The 18,096-nt window shown below is 49.1% G+C and overlaps 1 protein-coding gene across 1 annotated transcript; it reads right to left on the minus strand.

Moving 5' to 3' along the window:
- Positions 1 to 137: 137 nt before the first annotated feature.
- Positions 138 to 17,821, minus strand: CTPS1 (CTP synthase 1). Its single transcript, XM_068172699.1, has 19 exons — positions 17,681 to 17,821; positions 17,057 to 17,233; positions 16,544 to 16,714; positions 15,798 to 15,898; positions 14,511 to 14,627; positions 13,482 to 13,565; positions 13,161 to 13,241; positions 11,353 to 11,504; positions 9,773 to 9,905; positions 8,260 to 8,348; positions 7,364 to 7,458; positions 6,762 to 6,824; positions 5,931 to 5,974; positions 5,101 to 5,197; positions 4,795 to 4,850; positions 4,614 to 4,710; positions 4,194 to 4,338; positions 3,086 to 3,176; positions 138 to 1,760 (listed from the first exon to the last, which is right to left on the minus strand). The coding sequence occupies exons 1-18, from the start codon at positions 17,775 to 17,777 to the stop codon at positions 3,092 to 3,094; spliced, it is 1,884 nt and encodes a 627-aa protein (XP_068028800.1). The 5' UTR covers positions 17,778 to 17,821; the 3' UTR covers positions 138 to 1,760; positions 3,086 to 3,091.
- Between the last annotated feature and the right edge of the window lie 275 nt (positions 17,822 to 18,096).

Genomic DNA, 18,096 nt, shown 5'->3' on the forward strand with positions numbered 1-18,096 from the left:
AAACCCACTGTGAATACAGCTCACAAGTTTTTGCTAGCTCAGAGGGGATTAATTCAAGATTGGGCATTTTTGTGCTTCAGTCCTTCCCTTCCATCCCTCCGAGCAGGCAGGAACAGAACAGGCTCAGGGCTCCTTACTCAGTTTGTTACAAATGAGCATTTAATGACCGAGTCAGTTGCACGGTTTTGGCCAAAACAAACATTTCAGGAGAAAAAAAAATACAGTTGTGCTGCGGCTGAGGGAGGATCTCACCCTGCCCCAGTACAGCCAGGCCAGGGCAGGACTGGGCAGCAGCAGAGCACTGCAACTCGAGAATTCCTGCACAACAGCTGGAACTGGCACATGAGGAATGCTCGAAGCTCTCCGGGCTCACAGCATTTTTACAGGGAATATTTAAAACAACTGAGGACTACAGCAAGGGGGGCTGGGGAGGAGATCGCTGGGGAGGGAACAGGGTTTGGTTTTGTGGTTCAGCCAGGTCTGACCGTGCAGCTCTCCCGAACTCCACGGAGCTGCTGAAGTCTGAGTGTACAACATCAGACAAGGGAGAATGCTTTCCTTCCTTTCTTCCTTCCCCCTCAAAGGCCACACAGGGTGTTCCATGGCAGCAGCAGGCAGGGAACCGAGGCAGTTCAGCCCCCTCAGCACCACGCAGCTGGACAGCAACAGCCACCACCCGAGGCAGGTGACACCCAGGGGAGGTGAGCCCCTCCCTCAGCAACAGCCCTTGGAGGAGGAAGGGCTCCCATTGCAGGAGCCCAGGACACGGCTCCAGCGTGGACAAAAAGGCAACAAAAGGCTCTGCTTCAAATCCATGAAAAAGCACCAGGAGCTGCTGTGTCCCAGGCCAGGGACACAGTTCAAGGCAGCAGTGGAAGTGGTTCACTGTTCTCACCTCCCCCTTGATGCAAGGGGTCGGAGTTTCCCAGCCCCTGGAGCAGCTCCAGGAGCACAGGGAGGGCTCACATGGACCCCTGGGGTCAGGGCTTCCCTGGCAGCTTTGTTCTGCTGCCACCCCACCTGATCCCAGTTAATCACATCCCTGCAGTGACACGTCAGCCAGAGCTGAGCATGTCTCAGAGTAACACTATTCCAGGAAGATCTTCCTGGTTACAAATTCAGTGACAGCGAACGCACCAAGAGCGCCAGTGCCAAAGGTTTGCAAATGCTACTGGAAAAAAATAGAAACAAACCAAAAATCATCCCCTTCCCCTGGAAAAAAAAAAAAAAAAAAAAAAAATCAAACCAAACCAAAAAGGCTGCATGAAGCTGCCCAGAGCCCTCTCTGCAGCACAGCCCAGCTCAGACACTAAGCCAGCCCCCAAAATCTTGTGCCATCCATAATTTCAGTAAGTGCCATCCATAATTTCAGTAAGTAAAGACTGAGGAGGGAGTAGAAAGACTGGAGAAAGCAACTCCACTGTCAGTGTTCAAGGCACCCTGATGCCAAGCACTCCCTGCACTGGGAAGGACATGTGCCATGGATTCCCCTCAACACAGCAAATCCCACACCCCAGTTTGCTTTGACCTCCAACTGAAGGAAGTCTGGAGGGGCCTCTGTGAACTCTCCTCCACAAATAACCTAGATCTATAGAGAAAATAAAGGAAGGACAGAAGAGCTGAGGAAATAAGGGACAGGATCTCAGAATGAAAATTATAAACCCATAAGTTAGGAAAGCCCAAAGCTGAGGGTGTTGAAGCTACTGCTGTAAGAACACCTGGAAGCCTAATGGAGACTCCTCTCTGCAGCACGGACACACCTGGAGAGGGAGAAAAGGAGCAGGAATTACTGACAGGGAAGAGCCACAGGCTGGAACTGCACAGCACTGGAGGCAGAGTCTGACATGTGGGCCCTGGCCAGAGCCCTGTGCCCGGCTCAGGGGTGTCTGCCAGCTTCACAGGGCACTGTGGCACCTCCAAAGGCACTGAACTGCTCCCCTGGACACGGGCTCCTTCCACACAGCACAGGGAGTGAGCACAGCTCAGCCAGGATTGAACCCCTGCCCATGGCCAGCGCCAAAGCAACATTTTCACTGTGCTGCAGCCCTAAGAGAGCTGTGCTGAGACAAGTCCCAGGGACACTGCCACCCTCCCCCCAGCTTCCTCGTGTGGGGACAGCCTCCAAGCCACCAGACCTGCCACATTAGGGAACACAGGGAATACTGTCAGGGAGACCAAGGTTCAGAGTATCTTTAGGATCAAAATTTACAGGGAGAATTCCTCAGCTCTCGGTGTTGTGGAACAGCCCAACACCCAGCAATCACATCTGGCCCCAGTCCTGTGCCCAGGGATGGGGAGCACTCCTGTGACAGACTGGGGCTGAGCCTGCCTCCCCTCTGCAGGCCACTCTGGAAGTGTCAGTAACACAAAGGGAAGGGGCAGGAGGGAAGGGCTGGACCTCTTCAGTGCCCTGGCACTCAGCAGTGCAGCCCTGCTGTCACCCCACAGATGTGTGCAGATGCTGCCCAACTCCTGCAAAACCCCCACACAAACCAGCCACGTCTCACATCCATGATCACCCCCTGCACAGAGGAAGAATGCAAATTTAAAATCTGCCTGCTTTGCTGGTGCAGTCTGAGTGCCAGGTTTTAGTGTCTTCTCCTTCCCATGACTGTGTACATCCAGTTTTCACATCCCTGTAACACCTGCAGCCCTTACAGAGCAGAGCTTGAGCCCTAGGTCTGACAGGATCTGCCGTGCCAGGAGATGGACACAGTGGATACTTCCAAGATATTCTTTTACTATGGCGAGGGACTGCAAAATACTGAATTTACTAAACCCAGGAACCCCTTGTGCAGCTCTGCCCTCATTGTCAGGTGTGCTCCACGAGTGCTTGTATCCAAATCTAACCCCAAATTCCTCTGTTTGTATTTTATTGTGTGCCACTTTACTGCGGGGACACCCATCCCCAGCTGCTGCACAGGCAGAGGCAGCACCCAGCCCTCAGCACAGCTGGAACACGTGTGAGCACCAGCACATCTCATGGTGTCTTTCTACCAAATAACTCTTTGCTCAGTTGCCAGGAGCAAAGACTGGCCAAGAATTTTTTTTCCAAAAGGAAGAGGCTGAGATCATTAAACATTACCAGGAATCAGTCGTGATTTGCTGAAGGGAACTTCAGCTCTGTTATCTCTAGGTCAGGAGAGCTGCTGCCACTCCGGTCGCTGTAGGTGTCCCTGCAGGAGTAAAAGATTTGGGGTTAAGGGAGCACAAGTGCTTTAAGGACAGAAAATTAATGTGGGATGCTGCAGCACAGGGAAAACTTCAGCTCCTCTGCTGCGAGGAGCCATTTCAGACTCAAATGTGCAAAAGCAGAGAATTAAAATATCCCTCCACCCTTGGAGGCACTGAAATGAGAGTGCCTCACACATGAAACCCTTCTGGACCACACCTGACCACTCTGATGTTGGCACCAACACAGGAATCTCATGGTGCAGCTGCACTGCAGCTCAGCCCACAAAGCAACACTTTCCTTTTGGCACTGCATTTGCCTGGGTTTGACACAGGCACTGCTAATTCTCCTCTGCACTTGGTCTGGGTTTTGTTTAGTGCCTGTCAGCACTCAGCATCCCCTCGATGCCCTCTGTGAGGAGGAGAACAGGTCAGTAGCAAGTGTGTGTTGCACAGTCCTGAGTGCCAAAGGGAATTGCAGGCACTGGGGAACAGCAGCACCAAGTACCTGCACCATTAAATCCACCCAAAACACCACTTGCTTTCCAAACTGCAACAAAGAATGCTGAAGTCAGAAAAAAAAAAAAAAAAAAAAGAAAAAAAAGAGGCTGCAACCACCAGGGCCTGTTCTTCTGTTCTTTAAACCAGCAACAGGAACAAGTTTCTTATGGACCAGCCTGTACGTGGGACTTGTCTGAGGAATGTAGGGAAAAGCCCATGAGGTCTTCAGTCATGTAAAAGAGCAGGCCCAACCTCAGTTCCCCCAAAGACCCTGACTCTGACACAGCACAAGGCTGCAGATCTCCCCTCCCTGAAGCCAAGGCCTCTCTGCAGGACAGCTCTGTGGCCCCACAATCAGCCTCAACACACCAGATGTAAGCTTTCAAAAGAAGAGTGGAAAGAAGGGGGGGTGCAATACCAAGTTATCCCCAGGAGCTGTGTGCTAAGAGGATGCTCTGGGTTATCCTGCAGGAAGCAGCACTGTTCTGTGACAGCTCTGACTGGGACAGTCTTAAACCCACCTGGGGGAGAGCCTGCAGCCCTTCTGCAGGTAGTGTGTGAGTCTCCCTGCAGATGCCAGGAGGAGCCCAAAGTATGGGGGTGATGGCTTGATGGGCCTGGAGAGGAACTCGGGGTGATACTGAACACCAACGAAGAAAGGATGGTCTGCGAGGAACAAACAAAACATTCATGTCAAGTCTCTCAAGCTTGTGGCTGAGCTGCAGGTGAAATCCTGATTATGCTGAAGCCTTGAGGATGGGGAAGTATCGTTTCCATTTTTGTCCATAAATGGAGAGCAACATGGGATTTTATTTTTAGCATCATTTTATGGATGGAATTGAGACATTCTGAATGGGTCCCCCATGAAAACCTGCTCCATTACCCTCCAACACTTTCCCTTGTCCATTCCACACCCACAAACCAACTGCTTAAAGACTAACCTTCCAGCTCAACCACTTCCATCCGCTCTCCTTCCTCATCCTGCCCCACAAACTTCAGACCTTGCTCTTCAAAACACTTTTTCAGTTCTGGATTGACCTAGAAAACCAGAAGCAAGACAAGCCATGATCTCTGGTGTCTGGATTACACAGGAAAGCTCAATACCTACATGAACATTTTTACCTCAAATCTGTGTCTGTGTCTCTCTTCCAAGAAATCGTGATCTCCATAGAGCTTCCCTGCAGCAGAAGGAAGATGTTCCTTAGAGCAGTATCACAACTTTTAGCACATTCATTTGATCAGCATCCTTCAGAATGTGCCACTTCTGGAGGAGATCAAATTCCCTGATCCCCATTCCCCACCAGAACAGTCTGTGAACACCTGCCATTCAAGGATGCTTCAGCATCCCCAGGTCTCACTTCCCCATCCCACACACATGCAAGAGCCATTCCCAGGAAACATTTCCAGAAGAGGCAAGAAGTGCCTTACTCATGATTGAATTCTTGGTTTGGAAAAGTGTCCTCCTCTTGCCAAGCCTCATTGTCCCACCCATTTGCCCAGGATTATGTTCTGGCATGTCTATGACCTGTGGAAAGAATTCAGAGGGAGGTGAGAATCAGGGAGGAATAACAGGCAGACTCTGACACATAAAAGGAAAAAAAAAAATCCCACCAACATTCATGCAAAAAACCAAGGAAACCAGCCCAAGGAACACTGTCCTGACAAGGCAGACCAAGAGAACTAGGTTAGCTGGCTGAGTTGTTCAGTACAGGCTGCACAGTACCTATGGGAGGTTTGTGGATATTCAGGGAACTTTCACAGAGGAAATGGCCTCAGAGTTTACACAGATTGCACACACCAATACTGTGCTGTTTACTGAACTGCATGTTAAACAAACAAGTAAATTTACGGAAAAACCCAAATCAGAATTGCTCACTCTTTGATAAATAACATCATAAGCTGTTTTCTGATAACTTCCTCACTTTGAGTAGCATTTTAAATTACAGCAGAAGCCAATCATGATGGCAGACCCTGGACCAGAAACACAGAGCCTTTTACAAATGCTCCCAGGAATTCAGGTCTGTCTGGAGCTATCATACAACAGTTCGAGTGGGAAGGGACCTTAAAACTCATCCAGTGCCACCCCTGCCATGCAGGGACACACCTTCCACTGTCCCAGGCTGCTCCAAGTCCTGTCCAACCTGGCCTTGGGCATTCTGAGGGATCCAGGGGCAGCCACAGCTTCCCCTGGCAATCATGCCCAGGGATGTGCAGGGAAGTCAAGTAAGGATATCACAAGTAAATCACCATAAACTCACCACTGGATGAGAAGTTTTGGGGTCAAACTCTGTTGAGTTCGCATCTGCAATGTTAACGTTCAGCAGTCAGGAACACGGAGTGGCTCACACCATGGCATCACCTCAGCACCTGCCCCAGGGACAGCTGCTCCTCATCCCCAGCTGTGCTGAGCCCCCCTTCAGGCACACAACACCCCAGGCAGCAGGAACAGGGCTGTCAGCACTGTTCAGTGTCAATTAAAAGGCTGCAGTTGTAGGATAACCCACCCTCATTCAGGGAAAACACACGTTCAACAGCTTCAAATACAGAAATAAAGGCAGGGAGGGGGAAAGGAGCAGAATGGTCTGAGAAACACCTTTTTCCCCACCCTCATTACGGGAGAAAGTCAAAGAGTCATGCTGAGAACTCAATTTATCACTCTCTGAAGGGAGTTCTGTTAACAGGAACCTGCTCAATCCAAGCAGTGGGGCTCAGAAGGTAACGCCACTCACTGAAGGAGCTGCAACTGCTGGCTGACTGAATTGCTTTTTGGGTTTATTCCCACTGGCTGCAGTGGGAATTTAGCTGCCAAGGTGTTTCATTCACGAGCTAACAACCTCATGTTGAGCAATAGGAAGCTTTCTGTCATTTATAAGCATGGCTTACTCCATTAATTTTTATTTAAATAGTGTAAGGAAATTACTCTTTTTACTTTGAATCAGTAAAAGAGATAGGGATTTTTACAGGTCTAGGTAAAAAATTAAACCTACCTATGAAAAATTTAAAATCACAGGTATCTAGAAAATCACAGGTATTAATTACTCAAGCAACCCAAGAAATGACCAGAGGCAGGAAGGGTTTTGTGCCATTACCTTGCCAACCAAGGACACTGCGAGCAAACTCCACCACTGCCAACTGCATTCCCAGACAGACGCCTGTGGAGGAAAGGCAGGACATGGATCAGGTCAGGACAAGGACCTCTGAGCCCATGTTGCAAAGCACACACACCCTCACAGAGTATCCTGAGTCAGAGGAAAACCTGCATGAGGGAGATCTTTGACTGGGACTTAGGGGTCTGCAGTCCTGACAAGCTTTACCTCCCTCACCCTCTGCTCATACATCAGCTGAGTCTCTCACCACAGACGCTTCACTGAAATGCAGTCTCGTATTTCTTGTGCCAAGATCACCACAGCCTGATCTGAAACATCCCCAGACTGCTGACCTCTCATTACAGACTCCTCCTCAGCACATCCCAGCCAACTCTGACCACTTCAGAGCTAACCAGGGCTGAGGCTGCATTCCCATTCCCTGCTCAGCTGACACAGATCACTGCCTTCCTCACACAACTGCCTGCAAAACTGCTCATCCCAGACACCAGTGATAATCAGGGGAGCTCCTGCTGCACACCACCAGTTAGGCTGTTGTTCAACTTCCTTTCCTATATTCCTTCTTATGGATGAAACATGTTTCTCACCTAAAAAGGGTTTTTTCTGTTTCCTTGCCCAGGAAATAGCTTGAATTTTGCCTTCCGTCCCTCGAACACCAAATCCACCAGGAACCAGAACTCCACTGCACGAGGATGAAAAGATTCCATTCAGCATGGCTGCCCCAAACCACACACCCACAATTCACCTCCCTCCCATAAAATCTTGGCCTTGCAAGAGCTCTCCCCTGAAAAGGGCTCTGAAGTAGCCACGTGGCAAGGCCTGGCTGCAGCACTTTCCACATGACTTCACATGAGCTGTCACATAAAGAGGGGGAAATATTTCATAAACACCAGTTTTACCTTCCCACAGAGAGATCCCAAATCTATCACAGGTTACCATGCTGAAATGGTTCATGCTGTGAGACTCACACCAAACTTGTTTGCAAACACATCACCCAGCCAGGCCCATGCTGAGGAAACCCCTGGCTAAATGTCAGGTTGTCCTAACACCAAACTCTGCAGGAGGTTCTTTCTCCCGCTCTCACTCAAATCCTGCTGCCCTGAGGGGTAACAGGCCCCACTTGTTCTTGCTTTTGTGCTAATTCTTGGCACTCCTCTGCATACTAATGCTCTTTCCCCCTCTCACACTTTATTTCTGAAGAACTTGTTACCCCATTTACACCTTCCATTCTCACTCTGGCTTTAACAGCCTTCACCAGTGCCTTTCCTTTCTCCTGATTTCCTCTCACTGTTTCCACCTGATCACGCAGGTGTGCATATCCTCACCACCATGATCATTTCCCCCACCTCCCTCACTTATTTAACAATTCTCCATTTAATACCTTATCCTAAATGCCTCTGAGAGGCATTTGGGGCCTTGTCAGAGTGTGCTGATAACAGGTTTATCAGACATTCTCCAAGGAAGGGGCCACAGCAGAACTTACTCAGCACCACAGAGCTTCTGCCACGCCTTGTGGTACCTGACAGGCTCCTCCTGCAGAGTGTCTGGCTCCAAGTCAGCAGAGTCAATGTACTGGGAAGAAATCCAAAAAAAGGATGATGGGATATTGCCACAAGAGTGTACAGGACCTCCTGAATCCTCATTAAATTAAGACACCATCATTCCTCCTGGACAGCTCTGGATTTGTTTCCTAATGGATAGTTTTTTCTGGGCTGATTTCCCATCTGTTAGCCAACAAAACTCCTTTCCTCACCACCCTGCTCTTGGTGCACAAACAGAAGCCATGATTTCTCTGTCCTCCCCTCTCTGCAGCTCACACCAAGTCCCTGAGCCCCAGCCTGTAATGTTCAACACGAGGTGTTAATGCAAGGTGGGAACATGGGGCTGTGCAGACACAAACCACCACAGAGAGAGGGGAAAAAACTATCCCTCTCTCATCAAATAAACATCTCATTCAAGAGGCATTGAAGAAATAGGCTATGGTGAAACACAGGCTGCTGTAATTAAAGGGTGTTATGACAATGGGAAAAAACCCTGCAATTTTTCCATTTTCTCATCTCCAGCATTCCAGTACCTCTGAACTTCTGGATGTTCTGGCAGGCTGCTAACCCTTTTAAAGAACCATTTTGTCCTTTTTTGGTTTGTTTTTTGGAAATTGCAAAACTACCCATCAGTTCTCTAACTAACTACAGCTACTCAGTTCTTCAGCACGAGATCTCCCTGCACAGGGCTCACAGAGCTCACTTCACTTCTGAGCCACTCAGACACAGCTGTGCCAGGGAATACCCACAGATGCATGTGCAGGGTCTGCACTTTACCTCGCTTGTTTTGCTTACTTTCACCTCTACTGATTTTGGAAGTTGAAAGGAAACCCTGACCTAGATCAGTACTGTTAAAAAGCAACCACCTATTTCCATGACTCACTGACATCATGGGACTGCTGGACACTTAGAAGTCTATTGAAATGAAAATAAAATTTCTAGCAACAGGTACATATTTCCCCTCTTCAGAGCATTCAGCTACGGCCAAGACCCCTGAAAGCATCTGTGCATCCAAACCAGCATGAGAACCTTAATAAAGCCTGAGGCAGGAGCATCATAAAACCTGAGTACCACAAGGTTAACAGCAGCAACCCCCAAAAAGAATCACTTGCAACAAGTGTCAGAGAAATGAAAGCAGAGAGTGCCCCCCTCCAATCCATCCACCACTGTCACAGCTCAGCACACAACACTGAGCACCAAGGAGTTTCCATCCACTCCGGCTCACAGGAGGAGAGGCTGGTTTGCTCTGAAGCTGGTTCAGGCCTGATAACAGCTCTTTTAATGCTGTTATAGTCAAAAGAGCTGTTTTGATGCAAGGATGATTTGGATGCTCATTGACTGAATCGCTTCTCCCTTTCTGTCTATGAGTTTGTGAAAATCTGAATTAGGATGGGCAGCACTGCAGGTGAAGTGGTATGGGTGGAGATTTTTCCCCACACACAGACCCATCCCTACCTTAATGTCAAGTTTGTGGTTGATGGCCAGGGCAGAGTGCTCCAGGGCTTTGATGACAGATGCATAGGAGTCAGAAAACTTGGTGTATTTGCCCACCAGTGCAATGGAACATGTTTCCAGCAGACGGTCGTACCTGCAGAACACCAGAACACACAGGTTATTCCAGCAGAAACAGGAGAGGGATGGGAGTCACTTCCATTCTGTTCAGCTTTCCAAGGAACAAACAGCTGTGTTCTCCTAAGTGTGTCCAACAGAGCTGACGTCTTTGGAAGAGTGACCTTTTATAACAATTATGATTTAGGAACATCAAAGCAAGATCAAAACCAGAACAATGACTGAGGAAAACAGTTGCAGAAAGCCACACATAAATTAACTCATCTCTCCTGATGATGAAAAGCCATTCTGAGCAGATCCAAACTGCCTTTTCAGGAAGCTGTATTAGATTCAAAGGCTGCAGTGAACTCCTAGGAGAGGATCAAAGCACAGCTTGGTGTATGGTTGTACTGCACAGCATCTTCCCACACTGCTGCTGAGCTCCTATCAGCAGCTACAAACACAGAAAGCATTCCTGCAGTCCTAAGGCTGTGCTGCCTCTACTTTCAATCCCCAGCAACTGGCAGCACAAGACTCACACAGCATTCCTGGCCACAGCCAAGAGTTTGTTTAAAGTTTTTCTCAGAACTGCTAAATACCTTCAGCCCAGCTGGTGACAAGGGCATTCCCCATCAAAAGGAAATGTTATTGACAGGGCTGGCTTACATTAGGCACAGAAATCAAGGAAAGCATCTAGATCTTGAAAATTATTTTCTTATAAGAACAAACATATTTAAAGCTTCAGCTGACATTCAAGCCCTTTCTGAAAAGACTCTATTTCCCCATGAAGAGTGAGTCTATTCCCCACAAGACAAAACCCCATTGTCCAAGGAGTCTCAGAATAGATACCTAACACTTGTCTCACTTGCCTGAAAGCACACTCAAAGATATCCTTCGACACTCCTGACATCTCCACATAGCTACAAAAGGATTTCAACACTTTGTAATGTTACTGAGAGGTTTTGTAATAAAAAGGGAGGGCAGAATTGTTCAGCTTTTAATTACTTGAAGCTGAGTTTGTCTCGGACAGTACACTTCCAAGATAAGATAAGGATCTCACTAAGCTTATCTCAAAGGATTTTATGGAGAAAGGCTGAGGGAACTGGGGTGGCTCAGCCTGAAGAAGAAAAAGTTCCAGGGAGACTTTATGGCAGCCTTCCAGTAAGAGGATTTATGTGAAACATGAGGACAGACTTTTTAGGAGGGTCTGTTGTGCCCAGACAAGTGGTGATGGTTTTAATCTAAAATAGGGGGGATTTAGGCTAGATAGAAGGATGAAATTTTGTACAGTGAGAGTGGTGAGGCACTAGCACAAATCATCTACAGCAGCTGTGGATTCCCCCCTTGGAAACATTCAAAGTTTGGATGGGGCTCTGAAAAAGGAAAAAACCTATGTGAACATGTAAGAACACTTGAGGAATAGGAAATAACACTCATCATCTCAAACAACCAACAACCCAAGAACAGAAATCCTGAAGTGTGCTCACCTGTCAGCCATCTCCTTCCACTTCATGAGCATCCTCCTGGGCTGCCTCTCGATGGGAAGGTCCAGCCTGTGCCTGAAGTAATCCACAACTCCCTGCTCCTCTAACAGCAGAGGAACCCGGTAGATAGAGGAGACATCATGAACACAAATGACCTGTTCATAAAATAGGGGTGTCATTAAAACACAGCCATCCAGTGCCTGTACAACCATTTTTACTCAGATATTCAGAGTTCCTGTCTCTAGCAGAAAACCATATGACCACCTAGACTTCCAGGCAATAACGTGTTGAATAACGTATCAGTAGCTTAATACTGGTTTCCTTATGCTTAAAAAAGCCATTCTTCAGCACTTCCAAGGCATTACTGCTCCCTGGAGCCCCTTGGGAAGGGCTATAACACAGTAACCCAGCAGCAGGACAGTCAGCTGCCCAGCACATTATGTGAGCAGCACTCAGCAAAGTTCAAAGAACACTCCAGAGAGACTCCTGTGATACAGAATCCCAAGTGAAGCTACAGTCAAACTGCCACAGGCACAGCTTCCCCCTTCCCACCACTGTCCTTCCTAACCAGGGCTTCCAGTCTGAGTGAAACCCAGGGAAATCTGTGACCCCCATACAGCAATACACTTTACAGGGTGCCCCTCATCCAATTTGGGATTACATAATTAGGAGCAAAGAATTCTTAGGTCAATGAGGAAAATCTACATCAACAGCTCTAGTTCACTGAAATGGGAAAAGATGGCTCAGGACAACTGTCACCTGTCCATTAATAATGAGCCTGTACTTTAAGGATCCAAAACACACTGGCAAAACTTTTTGAAATCCTCATTTCTACTGACTCAAATGAAAGCAGAGTTCAGTACTGCACCAGTCAAACCTCCTTGGCTGCACATCTTCCTCTTTTACCCTCAGTGCTGTTCACTTCTCAATCCAAGTGCAACAGCAGTCAGAGCAACAACTACATAGAACTGCATTAAACTTCCTGGAAAGGGACAAGAGCCAACTTATTTTGAATTCCTAGGCAACAAGAGGTAGATATTTTACTAATGACACATCAACATTATTGCCAGCAGTGCAGTGCCTGAAATTGCAGGACTCAAGTTTGGTCTTGCTGTAGAACAGATTAATAAAAATTACTTGACAGAACCTGGGATTGCAAAGTTATATTCAGTCTTTCACAAGAAGACAACATTTTTCCAGCTCCAGCTGGATTGGAAAGTGCTAAAACTCAGTCTACATACTTTTGACTGTTTTCCAAGGTCCACCTTGGAATGTGTTACAAGTCTCAGTATAGAAAGGATCATGCAAAAGTGGAATTTGTGCATATCACAACCTTCAAGTGAAGCAATGCTTCTCCCAAACACCATTTCAACCTCCCTGTGAAATCTCTCCTCAAGAATTCTTGAGCAGAAGAATAATATTGTGAAAAGAGCAGTGTATGAAGTACAGTCATATATCCTTTACAACTAATTTAAGGTAATGTTTTCACCTCTAAATATTGGAAAATTTCATTCTTCTATGTTCACAGAAGTAATGTGGAACTGTAATTAAGGTCAAAACAGTGATTCAGAAATCACCTTGGATACCACAGAATCCTCTAAGCTTACACCAGTCACCTTACAAGAAAACCTGTGTGCTGGCACAAAAAGAATTGGTCCATGTGGCAGGAAGGGAGGCAAGACAAAGCAGCAAATGAATTATGCAGCTACCAAAACACAGAGCTAGAACTGCTGCACTAGACAAAACTCCCCTCAGCATCTGACAAACAGCTCCAGTATTTACTGCAAGGAAGCACAGACAGCAATCCTTACCTGTTCTGGTTCAACATGACAGAACATGGAAATCTTTTCTTTTACTGAGGTATCCAGTGGAGTGGAGCACCTGCAAACAATCTAACAGAGCAGCAACATCAGGGCTGTGATGCCAAACAGAAACACTTAGGCATTCATAAAGCAAACCTCTAAAAGAGCTGTCTTTGTGCAGTCTCTGTGATTTGAGAATAAACCCCCACAACTCTGTTTCTTTTCCTTATTTATCACCGCTATACAAGAGCTTGCAAATCAAGCATTACTTAGACAAGACTGCTGTTGCAACATGCCAGATTTTTACATTCAAAGCCACACAAACCTTACCAGATCTGGAGAGAGCCCAAGACCTCTGAGCTCACGAACACTGTTCTGGGTGGGTTTGGTCTTCTGCTCCCCTGTCGAGCTTGGCTGGTCAGAGAAGAGCAGTTGATGCATCAGATTGTGATAAAAAGCAGCAATGATTCAGCAGGTTAATCAGGACTCTCAGCCATCTCATAAAAACTTTGACTCAGTTCTTGGACAATTCACATGAACCTCACGTAGCCCATTTTAATCCCCAGAACTGAAAGCAACAGCAGGAACCCAAGTTCCAGTCTGCCCACTGGAGTGCAGGAAGGAAAGGAACAGAGAGCCTAAGGTTTATCCACTGCTCCCTCCAAATACATAATGTTCTGTATTTCTGATTTTTCTCTATAAATCACCTGGCCTGGACAGAATGCAAAAAAGGGAAAAGAGAACAAAGACTGATCTGCACTCCATAATTATCAATTTGCTCTGTGAAATCCAGTTCAGTCTGACACAAGGGATGCTCATGCTGCATTTCTGCAACTCTGTCGCCCTGATTTCTTAGGATTTTCTAAAGCCTTCTGAATTTACATTCTTGAAGAGAACTTTCTCACGCAACTTTCTGTAAACAACCTATTGTTTTGCATTCTTTCATAGAGGCGGAGAAATTTGATAGACTGGTGGTTTGTCCAGTATAGCTGGAGAGGTGGCACGTTCACCCTCCAATCCACTGGCACCTTTTGAGAACTATAAATGATTGGAGTCAGAGGAAATAAATTAGTCTCTTCATAGTGACCAAAGCTGTGGTGCGTCGTTTTTCCTTGTGTCCTCTGGTGACACAACTCCCAAGCCTTTATTACATGTTTACACCCTTTGAAGAGTTCCTGTTCAATTCCTGTAAAACTTTTTAAATACATAAGCATATAATCTCTGCATTTCTGCCAGAAGTTTACAAATACAAAAAATTACAAAGTAACAGCACTTAGAGATACAGCATTTCAGAAACACCTATTTAGGAAATTTTGGACTGAGGAAGCCTCTGACCACCAATATGTTTCAGGTCCTTACCTGGGGAACCAGACTGACGTGAATGTTACAGAAATTCTCTCTTTTGGCTTTGAACTGGAACTGGCGGAAGGCCTCGATGAAAGGCATGCTCTCGATGTCACCCACGGTGCCCCCGAGCTGGCAACACACAGACACTGGCAATTAGTTACTGCCAAAACAGCACCTGCGGTGTACACTAGAGACATGAAAATATACCTAACAACCTACTCCAGGTACTATTCTACCTTCACAATTTCCCTAAAAATCAAAAAGCCACAAGAAAAACAGCTTACCCTATGGGCAGCACCTCTCCAGAGACATCAGCTTGACTTCTATTTTCTCTTCAGAGAGAAGAGTTAGATGTGAAAATTATGATTTATGAACATTAGGTGGCACTGAGAAGCAAAGTTTTAGGAACTACATAGAGTGGACACATGCAGGAACAGATGCAAGACTATACTTGGAGCCTCCCAGGCCCTGTCAGACGGTGCCTCCTTGGTACTTGAGATCAGGGCTTGCAGCCTGGCACAGAAACTGGCACTCAAGCTGCAGGCAGAGTCCAAGTCACCATGACCCGGGCTCTGTGACAAGCTCCCTCTCCTGTGTTAGCATATCCCAGCAGCCAGCTGAGCAGTGTCAGAGCCTTCACCCTGCTGCATCTCCTTTTGGCAGCAGAATGTTCCATAAACACGCTGAGAACTGCCACCACTAACTTGTGCCATTCCCTGTGGCGTGTCTGTGCTTCAACTGGCCACTTGGAGGAGGAAAGACAACTGTTTCCAGAGGGGGATTTACCTCCCCTCCCTCCACACACCAAGGAAGAAGAGGGCACAGCACAATTAACTCAGACTGGAATATGGAGTTACAAGAGCTAAAAAATTCATTCTGTAGGTTGATTCATAGAATATCCTGAGCTGGAAGAGATCCACCAAGTCCAGCCCCTGGCCCTGCTCAGACCCCCCAACAACCCCACCCTGGGCATCCCTGGAGCTCTGGCAGCCTCGGGGCCGTGCCCATTCCCTGGGGAGCCTGGGCAGTGCCAGCACCCTCTGGGGGAAGAACCTTGCCCTGAGCTCCCCTGACACAGCCCCAGCAGTTCCCTGGGGTCCTGTGGGGCTGCCCCTCATAAGGCAGCTGCAGGCTGCAATTCAAAAATTATGGAGTAAGTGAAGTTAACCAGGGAAATTTTTAACCCATTCAATAACACACAAAGTTGAACATTTCTGTAAAGAAAAATGCAAAATATGCATACAGATCAGTTTACTGCATAAAAGAAACAAGACTAAGTACTTTTTAAAAGTTACAAACCTCAATCACACAAACTTGGGGTTCAATGCCATCTTCATCCACAGGAATCTGTGCCTGCCTCATTACCCATTCCTGTATGGCATCTGTGATGTGGGGAACAACTGGAAAAGAAACCCAGGCAAGGGTTAAAGCCCCCACACATGTTTCTCCCTCTTAACTCTAATATTAGAGAGCAAATTAATGACAATCACTAGCCAGTGCTTCCCATAGGGCTGGAGCAGGAATTTTAGTCTTTTAAAGAACTATGCATTTTTGAAGCAATCATTCTTGGCTGTAATTTTCAAGTGCCTTGGCAGGAAATTGAACCCTGCCTTAATTTAAACACACGTAAGCAACATTTCCTTTAAGCTGAAAGATTCGAGCACAAACTGTTCTTTGCTCTAAGCAGAGAAAGTTACTCTGTTTTCAACTGTCTGTAAAAGTCCTAATGTCAACCAGCTGTGGAGAGTAGTTGAAAAGGGAAAGGACTGATCTGATACTCACAAATCCTTTGGGTTTTCTAATGACATGAGTTAACAAAAGCATTTACCACTTTAACCAGCTAACAAACAACCCCAAAGTGTATTAGTCTGAAGTCTGTTCGCATTTATCACTGGGTACATTAGACAGCTGGACCCAAGCCCAGCACAGTCCAAACACAAGCACGATGGTGCAGAACCTCAAGCAAAGATGAAAGGCAAAAGCATCCAGCCAGGACTGAAATACAGAATGCACATCTGAGCACCAGGAAAGAAGTTTTGCGTCACCTTGGACCGTTTTGCCAAGATAATCTCCCTTCCTCTCCTTGTTAATGACATACTGATAGATCTTCCCCGTGGTCAGGTTGTTGTCTTTGGTGAGTCGGATATCGAGGAAGCGCTCGTAGTTCCCGAGGTCCAGGTCCACTTCCCCTCCATCATCCAGCACAAACACCTCTCCTGCAGGCACAGAAACACACACAAGCACACGTGTCAGGCACGTGGAAGAATTCAACCTAAGGAAACTCCTTCCCTGATGTTTAGGAGCGGCGAACAGAACCAAAAGCCTCCCATAACCGAGAGGACCAGCGCACAGGGGGGGACTGAACCCCCTAAGGCAGCGGCGAGGACAGGCCAGAGCACATCTGTGCTGTGGGCAAAGCAGCCGCACCAGGCAGCCCGCAGTGCTGGCAGGCTCAGCACCAGCCACAGAGGCTCGTACAAAGGAGATGATTCACGGCAAGCCGAGACAGCCCCGGCGCCCCCCGGCAGTCCCGGACACCGAGCACGCGGGGCACTCACCGTGCTCGTACGGGGAGAAGGTGCCGGCGTCGATGTTGATGTAGGGGTCGATCTTGATGGAGGTGACACGCAGCCCGCAGGACTTGAGGATGGTGCCGATGCTGCTGGCGATGATCCCCTTGCCGATGCCCGAGATCACCCCGCCCGTGACCAGGATGTACTTCATCTGCCCCGCGCCTGGACGCGACAGACACCGGCACCGCCTCAGCGCGGGCTCCGCGAGCGGGACGCGCCCCGGGCGCTGCCATTGCTGACAGCGACCCGCAGGCCGCTCCCCGCCCGCCGCTGAGGGCCGGCGCCCGGCCCGCTCCTCCCGCCGCAAATTCCCGCCACCGCCGGGGCCGCGGGGCCCGCGTGCTCCCGCTCCCGCTCCCCCCGCGGGGCCGCGCGGATCGTCCCGGTCCCGGTCCCGCTCCCCCCGCGGGGCCGCGCGGATGGTCCCGGTCCCGCTCCCGCTCCCCCCGCGGGGCCGCGCGGATGGTCCCGGTCCCGGTCCCGCTCCCCCCGCGGGGCCGCGCGGATGGTCCCGGTCCCGGTCCCGCTCCCCCCGCGGGGCCGCGCGGATGGTCCCGGTCCCGGTCCCGCTCCCGGTCCCGCTCCCGCTCCCGGTCCCGCCGCCCTCACCCGGGGCCGCCGGGCGCGCGGACCGCGCGGGGGCGGCGGGCGGGAGGCGCGGAGCGCGCGCGGCGCCGCTCCCGGCCGGCTCGGCTGGGAACCGCATGAGGCCCAGCGGCGCCTCTGCGCCTGCGCGGGGCGGGCCGGGCCCGGGGGGCGGGCCCAGCGCCTGAGGGCGGGGGCGTGGCCGGAGCCGGGATAGCCCCGCCCTCTGCCCCGCCCCGGCCCTCAGCGCCTGACGGGCAGCGGGAGCGCTGCCGGGGTGGCGGGGTGACCTCGGGTGACAGCGGCCTTAGAGATCCTCCAGTCCAAACTATGAGCTAACACCTCCTCACCATGTCCCCACGTGCCGCATCCACACCTTTCTTGAACGCTTCCAGGGATGGGGGCTCCACCGCTGCCCTGAGCCGTCTAGGCCAGGGCAG

This window comes from Anomalospiza imberbis, chromosome 25, assembly GCF_031753505.1.
Source record: "Anomalospiza imberbis isolate Cuckoo-Finch-1a 21T00152 chromosome 25, ASM3175350v1, whole genome shotgun sequence".
Lineage (NCBI taxonomy): Eukaryota > Metazoa > Chordata > Aves > Passeriformes > Viduidae > Anomalospiza > Anomalospiza imberbis.

Excerpts from the sequence above, each read along its gene's own strand:
- CTPS1 (XM_068172699.1), bottom strand. The coding sequence starts at position 17,777 with ATGCGGTTCCCAGCCGAGCCGGCCGGGAGCGGCGCCGCGCGCGCTCCG. Across the intron at positions 15,899-16,543 it reads TCTTGGCAAAACGGTCCAAG|TTGTTCCCCACATCACAGAT; the intron begins GTGACGCAAAAC and ends TTTCTTTTCCAG. Across the intron at positions 3,177-4,193 it reads GGCTGCAGGCTCTCCCCCAG|GGACACCTACAGCGACCGGA; the intron begins GTGGGTTTAAGA and ends TTACTCCTGCAG.